Raw genomic sequence first — 9,899 nt, forward strand, 5'->3', positions numbered from 1 at the left:
TGTATATGCCATCCTTCGATCTGATGTATGGATTGTGCATCATGGTAATCGACTGTGGCTTTCCGAGTCATCCTTGTGGTGGAAACGCACATTGTCTCGCATTTGGGACAGAGTCATCTACCTTTGAAGGAACGTGTTTTCTTGTGGCGCTGCTTGGTGGGAGCTTTACCTGTTGGCATTGTGCAACATGCTCGGCATATTGCGCCTTCCCGCTACCAAGATGCCTTGAAGCTGAGAAGACCGTGCCACACTTGCTGTGGCGTTGTTGCCACTCCAGAGCCTTCATTCAGCAAGTGTCTTGGGCTGTGTTTTCCTTCAAGCTCTTTTCACAAACGCTTTTGGCTTTTTGGGGTGCTCCAGTCACCCCAATCTCAGTTTGCAGTGTTCGTCACCTGGGTCAAATTTTGGACTTTGTGGGCCATCTGGCACCATAGGAAGTCCTTAATGTCCCAAGGCACTTATGTTGACCCGTTTCCCTATTTCTAATGTTCCAGCGCTGCATTTTGCTTATGACGCTGGAGACATCACTTTTGATACCTACAGGATTTACTTTGACTGTTTCTAGCCTTTGGAGCCTCATAGTGCTCCTCTTTTCGTATCCCTTTGTTTTCGTGGGTTTTCCTCGCTTTGAGGTTTCCCACTTGTAAATTAATCAAAGCAGATTTACAAAAGAAAGTGTGAGGTCGCTTTGTGATGTCTAGATGCAAATCTGATGCAGATATACAAAAACGCAGATGCCGCCTTCGAAACCGCAGATTCTATAGATAACCGACGAAAATGCATCTGAGGGGTCACATTAATAGAGGAAGATTAATTCAGCAAAGGAAAGATATAGAACTCACGTCCACGAGCGTCTAATGGTTGAAAAACATAACAGCAAAGCAATTGCAAAAGGAAACGCATAGTTGTTTTTTTCTTTTTTGCCACTAAACTCCACCAAGTGCAGTTCCAATGAGGTCCTTTACAATGGAGATTGGATGCAAAACCGCAGCAAATTGAAGTTGCAAAGATTAAATCTCTCGTAGAAGCATCCCCAAGAGTGTCATAGGATCTCCAAGATGCATTGTACCTTCTTGCTCTAATACCACGAATCTTGTTGCTATGTTGCCATGACGGGATCACAAGAGAACACTAAGAAGAAGACAAACACTGTGAAGAGAGGGAACATCCAAAGATCGATAACTCTTAACTCCTGAGGTTGCTCATGCAAATAGATAATCAGAATGAGGCGGTAGAGGGTCACCCATATTTTGATAAGTAATCTGTAGTCCTCGAAAAGGGAGGCCACTCAGACCTCATCAAACTAGTGAAAAGGCAAAAACCCCTGATGCATCCACATAAAAGCTAATAAAAGGACACAATTGTCTCCATACAAACATGAGATGCAACTTAGAATGCCACCATCTAATGATCACATAACTTCAAATGCCTTCACATTCCACTTATTCATTGGGCACCCAACTCCTTTCAATTTATAGAATCCTAAACTCAAAATTCACCAAAACTTGTCTTTTTATGTGATATGACAAACTTATGGATAGTGAAATCTCTGTTGCACCAGGCTGTGAAGCATCGAGAAGAAAAATTTGTGGCCAGCTATTTTAGCGAGAACGCACAAACTGATTTTCAGCAAATCAGACCAGGGAAGAGAGCTTGGAATAAAATATATATATACCTTCATAAGTTCAGGATAGTCTGAACTCTGAATAAAACTTTGTTAACTTGTATAAAATTACAACAGCAGAGTAGTGGGTAGGGCAAGCAGGGAAACTTGCTTTGGGATCAAAAGCAGTGCTCTTCACCTATGAGGTTGTCATCTATCAGCACCTACTCACACTGCATTGGTTGTGAAACACCACAGTTAAGTCCACTAATCTGCTTTCTTTAGAAAAAAAATACGGTATGTGTTCCGATAGTTGCCAATTTCGACACCTACAGATGCCCTTAAAGGAAAGGGTGAAACTAATGCATACATAGCCAGTGGATCTCATTTCTGTACAGGATTCTTACACTAAAGGCTTGGTAAGCGAGAGTCGACACGAGCAGTGGTCAATGCCTCTAGTGGGTAAAGTTTGTGAGTGGTTAAGTAGACCGTGTCCACAACACCCTTGCCCGCTTCTTCAGGTGAAAGTGCCCATTTGAAATGTTGCACTAAGTAAGCAATGGCCATAGGAACTATATACATGGCTTGAGTAACCCCTGCACAATACCTCTTTCCTGTGCCAAAAGGAAGAATTCTGTGGTCCTTTACTCCCAAGTCCAGACTTGCGTCTTTCAAAACCCTCTCCGGGTTCCAAACCTCAGGCTCAACCCATATTTTCTTGCTGTGATTGATGCCATAAACATTGATAAGGATCTGTATGCAAAAAGTTCAAGGTCATTTTATTGCTTACATTATTACTGAACTCAAAAAAACACTCTGTGAAAAAGAGTTTAGCAAACATTCACAAAACCAATGAAAAGAAGACGAGAGGAAGAAGAAGAAGAGAAGTTTTTAACATCATGAAAACAATCCCAGAGACCTCAAAGATATATCCGGCAAGTGTTGATCACAAGACCTGTTATTCGAGAGGGAACTGGGATAACCAATCTACCACAACGGGGTGATAGAAAGGTTGTTCCAATTTCCTCTTCTTACTCAGAGAGAGACATACCCATGAGAAAATGAAATGAAATGTTAGGCCAAGAGGACCTACGAGACACAGTTCCATCATGGTGAATCTGATACAAGAGAGAGCACGTCTGAAGAAACAGAAAGAAATAAGCCTTGCTATTTTTTTACAGAGGCTTCTCGCCAAAGGAGTGCCAACGAAAAAAAAAATCCATACTATCAGGGTTTTAGAAAGCAACACACACATAAAAAAACTTCAAGAAATTAATTTCATGGCCAATTTGAGTGAGCCATATTGCTAAAAACTCCCATACAATGGACAAGCAAATCACAAAAAGTGCATATGTCATAGCAAAACCCTTTCAACAGCATAAGCTTTGTTAAAGGGTACCCAATACTGACCTGCCAACCTTTCTTGACATCAAAACCACCCAGCTTTACATCCTCATCAACATGACGAGGGGGTAGCAAGGAGACTGGAGGATATATTCGCAGTGTCTCCTTCACAATCGCATCCAAGTACTTCAACGCAGGCAGATCCTCCTCAGTGACGAGCCTGGACCGAGCAACATCCTTTATCTCTTCAAACAGCCTCTCCTGATTAATGCTACTATTATTGACACAAAGCCAAACCACAAAAAAGTACTAATAATCAATGATAAATCAGAACTAAGAATCTGACCTGGACCATTGGGTGCTTGGCTAGCTCGTACATAGCCCATTCTATAGTTACCAAGGTCGTGTCGGCACTCTCAATGATAGGCTCCCAGGCGCTCATCACAAGCTGCGTCTCGGTCAAATGCGTCGCCTCAGTAAGTAAAATATCTAAGTAGCAATCTGGAGCCTGCATCAGGATCAAAGGTATCAATAAGTCATATATGTAGGAAACTCTCTTGCAAGCATGCAACACAGGAATAATATTTGACCTTGCCATTTGCAAGGAGCTTCCTTTGCTCAGACACCAAGGCACTAACTATTGCTTTCCTCTTGCTGTTAACTGCCCATATTTTTTCTTCTACTTTGTTAGGAACCCATTTGAGGGCTGGGAAGAAATCCCTCCAATCAACCTCTATGACTGCCTCCAAAGGATCCATCACAAGGGATTGAAAGATTTCCCACCTTGATACATTTCGACCCCACTCCTCAACAAACACAAAATCAGGATCTCGTCCTAGGACCTGGACAGCACCCATGAGAATTTTCCCCTAAGAGTTGAAACACTGAATTTCACCCATCAAAATCATAAAACGCTGTTGTGATGTCCAAAACGGTCATGCAACTACCTGATGTAAAGCAAACGGGAACAACATTCGCTTAACATGCTCTCTGACATTAATGATACCCTCTTGTTTCTTCAGCTCATCAAAAATGTTGTCCACTAGCTGATAGAAAGCCCTTTCTCGTAATTTACGATTAGCTTTCTGCAAAGAGTGACAGATGATATAAGACATCGACCTGATTCCTCAAAACCGGATCTTCACAAACACTTTCTATCAAGAGCTCACCTGTGGTGTTTGTCCAAGAAGGTTGGTCACTACTAGCTTCTTAAGCATTCGATGTTCAGCACCGTAGTCAGACATGGCAACCATTGTCTTCTGTGCAGTCAGAATAGAGAGAGCCTTGGTCATTTTCCTTGTGGATATTGAGGAAAACTTTGTAATCATGGCCTGCAATGTGTCATGTCAAGAGCTTCTGTCTTTAAGCCAGTCAAGCCAATAAAGCTACACACATGTTACCCAGAAAAGATAGTTGTGAATACCTCTTTCGCAAGCTCTGGCGAACTTATGACAACCATAGTTTCAGAACCCATTTTAATGGTGTAAATGGGTCCATGCTTTTCAGCCCATGTAGTAAAGGTCTTATGCGGTCTCTTCTCACCCAATTGCAACAAATTGCCGAGCACAGGAACTCCAGGAACAACTGCAGACATGGAAACAAATGAACAAATGAGCAAATGAAAATAAAACTAGGTTGGGTATGTAATTAACAATGAAAACGCTCATTTATATGAACTAATCACACAAAAGAGAAACTTCAAATGGGTATGTCATTGAGAGTGTAAGTGTCCTGTATGCACTCCACATGAATCAAATCATCGCTCAATTCAAGTGGGACATAACCATAGTGACACTCATCTCAAGTACACCTCTATTCTTTTTTCTTCTTAGCCATCTGAGCGTGGGAAGGAGGTAGAACTTTTATAGATATCCATGCAATACAACTGTACAATGTACTTTTACACCTTCAAGGGGCCATATCGTGGGAAAACACTCCCCATTGGAGAGGGGGGTAGCACCCATCGAAGGCAGCCCATGAGCTTCGAACCACAACCCAGAGTTACATCACTAAGCTTTTGAATGCAAGTCCTATACGAGCCGACACCCAAGCTGGGTATGGTAATTTCTCTCGAAAACCCGCCGGGGTGATCAAGGTTTTGGCGAATGAGGGCAACCAAGTCTCGCAGTATCTGGATCCTTACGGGGCTCTTGGGCGCTGTCACGCCCCTAACGGGGTCCGCCAGGGATCCCTCGGATTAACTAACGAGGGTGCAAGTCCTAAAATACTGGGCGGGCTATCCATCCCCAAGGCGGTGTCTAAGGTCTCTAATTGAGATTGAAATCAGTGACAAAAGCTTCACCTTGCGAGAGTAGGCCAGGCACCGTGCCCGGCCCCCCGGCTCGCTAAAGTTAAAAAAACAATTTGAATGCACTAAGTAGAATGATTTTGGATGCATTCTATAGAAGAATTAATTCAATACTGAATGAGAAGATGACGTGAGAGTTCTGTACAGACAGATGAACTCTAACCGAGTGTTAAAGCTGGAGTGTCAACAATTTTGACGATAAACACTGACTTTGTAGGAGGTAAAATGGCTGTGGGAAGCTTTCAAGGTTGCGTTCCCCTCACTCAGCCCAGGCTGATAGAGGGTGCAGCATATACTGATGCATGCGGCCGAGGGATTAACCTTGCATCATGCAAATCTTCTACAAGCATAATGACAAAAATGGTGATCCTGCGGCATTTACTGACGCATGCGGGCTGGGATTAACCATGCATCATGGAAATCTTGTACAAGCATAATGACCAAAAAAGTGATCCTGCAGCATTTACTGACGCATGCGGGCAAGGGATTAACGTTGCATAATGACCAAAATGGTGATCCTGTGCATGGCTGTTTTTGAGTGCAAGATGTTTAAGGTTCTACCTGGAGGAAAGTGTTTGGATCTTCCGAGTAGAGCATTCTTGAGGAGAGAAGCCAGCAGCCATGTTGCCAGACATGAGATGAGTGCAAGCGCCCACCATAGCAGTTGGAATCCTCCATCTCCATCGTTTGTTGCTCGCAGAATCCCCTGCCATATTTTGCTGGTTAGATCAAAGAATGCCATTGCGCACAACAGGAATGAGCAATGAGCAGCTAAAGTTCCACTTACGAGCACATGTGGGCTTACGCATTTGTAGCCCTTTCCTTAACAGTATTCTAGTGTGAGTGCGGAAGAGGAGAAGATGCTCCGAGCCTCCGAGCCGAGCTTCCGAGGTAGAAGGAGTGGTTTGTCTTTTTCGAAGAGAATCTACTGTGCATTTGATTCTCCTCAGGTAGCCTCTACCACCCCCTAGACCCTCTACTATCGCTCAAGTCCAAATTGGTGCTGACTCCAGTCATCGTTCTCTAACAAGTTAACCAAAAATTAAATTGGCCTGCCTTTTCCACTGAGAAACAAGGTGAAAATTCACTATGGTCTACATGAGGCTATTGACATGAAATCTATACTCTTTATAATGCAGCTTAAAATTTTCAAGGGAGGAGAGGACGTCCACCTGTCATTCCTTAGTTCATTTCAAAAAACACTTTACAAAACATATAATCTAAAATGCAAAAGTAAAAGGTAAGATTGTAAGAAATGACAGCAAGAATGTGAGAAGAGTCTTTTTAGAATGTAGCATTTTTAGAATGTAAGAAATGACAAACTTTTTCAAATGTAAAGTCAAAAGACTTTCTATTCCATACTAGTAAAGCGGCGCCGCCTCTGGCGGCGGCATGGCCCCTCTTTCCCTCACTTGGCCCCACCCGACCCCCCTCCCTATCTTCCAAGATCTCGACCTACATCAAAGCATGTGAGAGAGGAAACATGCAAGGTGGTTGTCAAAGCAGCAGTACAATGGCTTACGTCGTGTAGGTGTCGTAGATATACGGTGGTATAAGGGATAGAGGTATGGCGTCTGATCACGATAGAAAGCTACATCCTCCTCTCATCCAAGCCAGATGTCATCGTGTTAGTCCTTGCAACAATATTTCACCTCTGAGGTGCACTGGATATTGATGGTTGGATGTTGGTCAAAGGTGTTGGCTCAATGTTGCCATAGCCGCCAATGCCCTACTACGTTGTCTCCATTTGTAGCAGGTTTGAAGGCCAGACACAAAGGCACACACTGGAAGGATTGTCTCTCTCTCTCTCTCTCTCTCTCTCTCTCTCTCTCTCTCAGCTCAATGTTGCCATAGCCGCCAATGACCTATTGCGTTGTCTCCATTTATATAGCAGGTTTGTTGCCTTCATTCCTTCACTGCCTTGTCTTTCATGTATACCCACCATCGGCTGCTCTGCAGCAGCCTCGCCCTTGCGCTTCCCCCTCTAACATTGCCACGTAGCTTGGGTGCCTCGCTATGACAACCCGCATCACTGCACACCCTCTGTGTGGTGTGGGGAGCACCCCTCAATGCCACCCCGATTTGCGCAACACCCCTCATGCATGTGCAAAGGCGAGACCCACAATCCGCCACTTTTCCATGTAGCTTGGTTGCCACGCTCTAACAACTCGTAGCATTGCACACCATTTTTCATGCAAGCCTTTGCATACTATCGCAAGCACCCATCATCCTCAACCCATTGCACACCATTTTCCATGCAAGCCTTTGCATACTATCACAAGCACCCATCATCCTCACCCCATTCCACACAACTCTATCGTTTGCTTGCAACAACACTACTACCATGCCATAACTCTCCTTCGCATGCTCAAAAAACGCATGCTACATGTGTCATCAAGAGCACCTACTCTCTCTAAACCTTGGTTGTGAGCCTCACCCTGTTGCTACTAATGATGAGATATGGCGCTTGGGAGATCCTGCCACCTCTCTCCCACGGCCAGACCTTTCGGTTGAAGGAGACGCATTGAGCATTACGATGCGCAATATATCGAACCGTCGCCCAATTGTTGGACGATCCAGCTTGTAGCAATCCTGGTGGTAGCCCAAGTCCCTGCAAAATCAGCTACACACCCTTCTCCCCCTTGCACAACAGCTCTCCAGTCGTCTTTCTATCGATCGCCATGCGTTCGCCTTTCTAATACCACCTCCCAGCAGTTGGTCGAGTTTGTCTCGACCTCGCCTATCCCACGAAACCTATGCTTGCCAACTGATGTGGACAAAGAGAAGGAGCCCATCTAGTCGTGTGACCACTCTAGGTAGAAGGGTAGTGTTGTCCGATGCGGACCACCACTCAATGAGTGCTTAGCTTTCACTACAAACACGCCTGCTGCACAGCTTGCGGGCAAACGCCCACCACATGCTGCCCAAGCTCTTTGTGAAGATGTTGACATGAGTATATTCAAAGCACAACGCATGATTCGATGACCCCTTGCAAGCTAGCCGTGAATTGGTGGCGTTGCTCTCCCCCCCCCCCCCCCCCCCTCTCTCTCTCTCTCTCTCTCTCTCTCTCTCACACACACACACACACACATACGTACGCCAATGGCTACAGAGCAAGCACACCGCCTAAAAGGAAGCCATATGGAGGACAATTTAACAATAACCAAGAATACACAAAGAGCTTATCAACTATGCTACAACAAAGAGAGTACATAAAAGCAACATTGTGTGAATGTAAAATCTTGAGAGAGACATAAGCTTGGCTTTTCACTCTCAATGAACATGACCATATTAATTCACAAAATGTCCCAACCTACCTAGAAACATGGCGCAGAGTATTTTGCTACCTCTTCTCTCTTTCCACCCACAGATTCAAGTTGTGTGTGTGTGTGTGTGTGCATCTTCTCTCTCTCTCTCTCTCTCTCTCTCTCTCTCTCTCTCTCACACACACACACACACACACACACACACACACACACCTACGATGGTGGTAATAAAACTTTCCAATTTGTAAGTTGTAACACTTCCTTGAGATTCTCTTCGTGACGGCCTGTAGTAGAGAGCTTCACCCAAGACAATTGCTAGGCGACCAGGTTCCATTTTTTGAGATGGGAAATCAGTGCTTAGAGCACACAGGTAGGGCCGCAGCCCACTCGTATATTCCCTGCAATATCCGTTGTTCCAGCACAGATAAATAAATTGAAGTCATAGATGAAGGTGGGGTCGCGAGCGGGCAAGCACTCAAGGCCTCTCGAGGGGACTGTCTGTCTCTCTCCTCTCTCTCTCTCTCTCTCTCTCTCTCTCTCTCTCTCTCTCTCTCTCTCTCTCTCCTGTACCGCCAAGGACTCAAGGCCTCTCGCTGATCGCGGCTGCAGTGCACACCATCGAGACTAGCCGGATGAAGGAGGTAGCGCCACCTGGCAGCCGGAAACCCCTCCCCTTTTATCTATAGTATAGATAAATTAAATGCTGAAGTTTGATTGCACATAACAAAAAGGGGATAACTTTAGTGGAGGTTTTGTTACTTAATGCGAATTTATTTTTTGAAGATATAACAAAAAAAGAAAAAATTTAGTGATTTTTTTTTGTTTAATGGAAATGTAATTTTTGAAGATATATTTGGTTTTATCTTTTCAAGGGGCTTTTTTCAAGACCAATATTGATATGTTTTAGAAAATTTTAGAAGTATGTATTTCTTTAAAGAGCTTGAGAAAAAGAAAAAAGCTCGTCTAACGTAGACTTGGGCTTGTTTCGCTTTGAGGACATTCATGACATGCAAATGCAGGGATCGTTATCCACATTATTGACAGAGAGAGAGAGAGAGAGAGAGAGAGAGAGAGAGAGAGAGAGAGAGAGAGAGAGAGAGAGACACCACCACATTGCTTTTGTGCGTGTGCGTGTGCGTGTGCGTGTGTGTGAGAGAGAGAGAGACCATCACATTGCATGTGTGTATACACATGTACATTTATGAGGGGGAGAGAGAGAAAGAAAGATTTTACCGTTGAGCTCGCGCACTTTTCAAATTTTCAAGATATTATTTTTTGGCATTAGTGTATCTTTAAAAAGATATAAGCTAAAGTTTTTCACCCGTAGAAAATGGATTAAATGTCAGATAAAGACCAACCCTCACATTAACACCCCAAA

The 9,899-nt window shown here is 44.1% G+C and overlaps 1 protein-coding gene across 4 annotated transcripts; it reads right to left on the reverse strand.

The window, feature by feature from the left end:
- Window positions 1–1,623: 1,623 nt before the first annotated feature.
- Window positions 1,624–6,228, reverse strand: LOC147443036 (ent-kaurene oxidase 2-like). 4 transcript variants are annotated; one of them, XM_086529773.1, is made up of 9 exons: window positions 6,043–6,228; window positions 5,817–5,961; window positions 4,371–4,531; window positions 4,117–4,278; window positions 3,895–4,032; window positions 3,538–3,816; window positions 3,294–3,455; window positions 3,014–3,208; window positions 1,624–2,356 (listed from the first exon to the last, which is right to left on the reverse strand). In XM_086529773.1, the coding sequence occupies exons 3-9, from the start codon at window positions 4,419–4,421 to the stop codon at window positions 2,012–2,014; spliced, it is 1,332 nt and encodes a 443-aa protein (XP_086385899.1). In that variant the 5' UTR covers window positions 4,422–4,531; window positions 5,817–5,961; window positions 6,043–6,228; the 3' UTR covers window positions 1,624–2,011. The 4 variants fall into 4 exon arrangements, with proteins under 4 accessions (XP_086385899.1, XP_086385897.1, XP_086385895.1 ...); XM_086529771.1 differs by lacking the exon at window positions 6,043–6,228 and having other exon boundaries at window positions 3,538–3,789; window positions 5,817–6,032; XM_086529769.1 differs by lacking the exon at window positions 6,043–6,228 and having other exon boundaries at window positions 5,817–6,032.
- Window positions 6,229–9,899: the final 3,671 nt, after the last annotated feature.

Source organism: Adiantum capillus-veneris, chromosome 14 (genome assembly GCF_014529385.1).
Source record: "Adiantum capillus-veneris isolate H3 chromosome 14, ASM1452938v2, whole genome shotgun sequence".
Lineage (NCBI taxonomy): Eukaryota > Viridiplantae > Streptophyta > Polypodiopsida > Polypodiales > Pteridaceae > Adiantum > Adiantum capillus-veneris.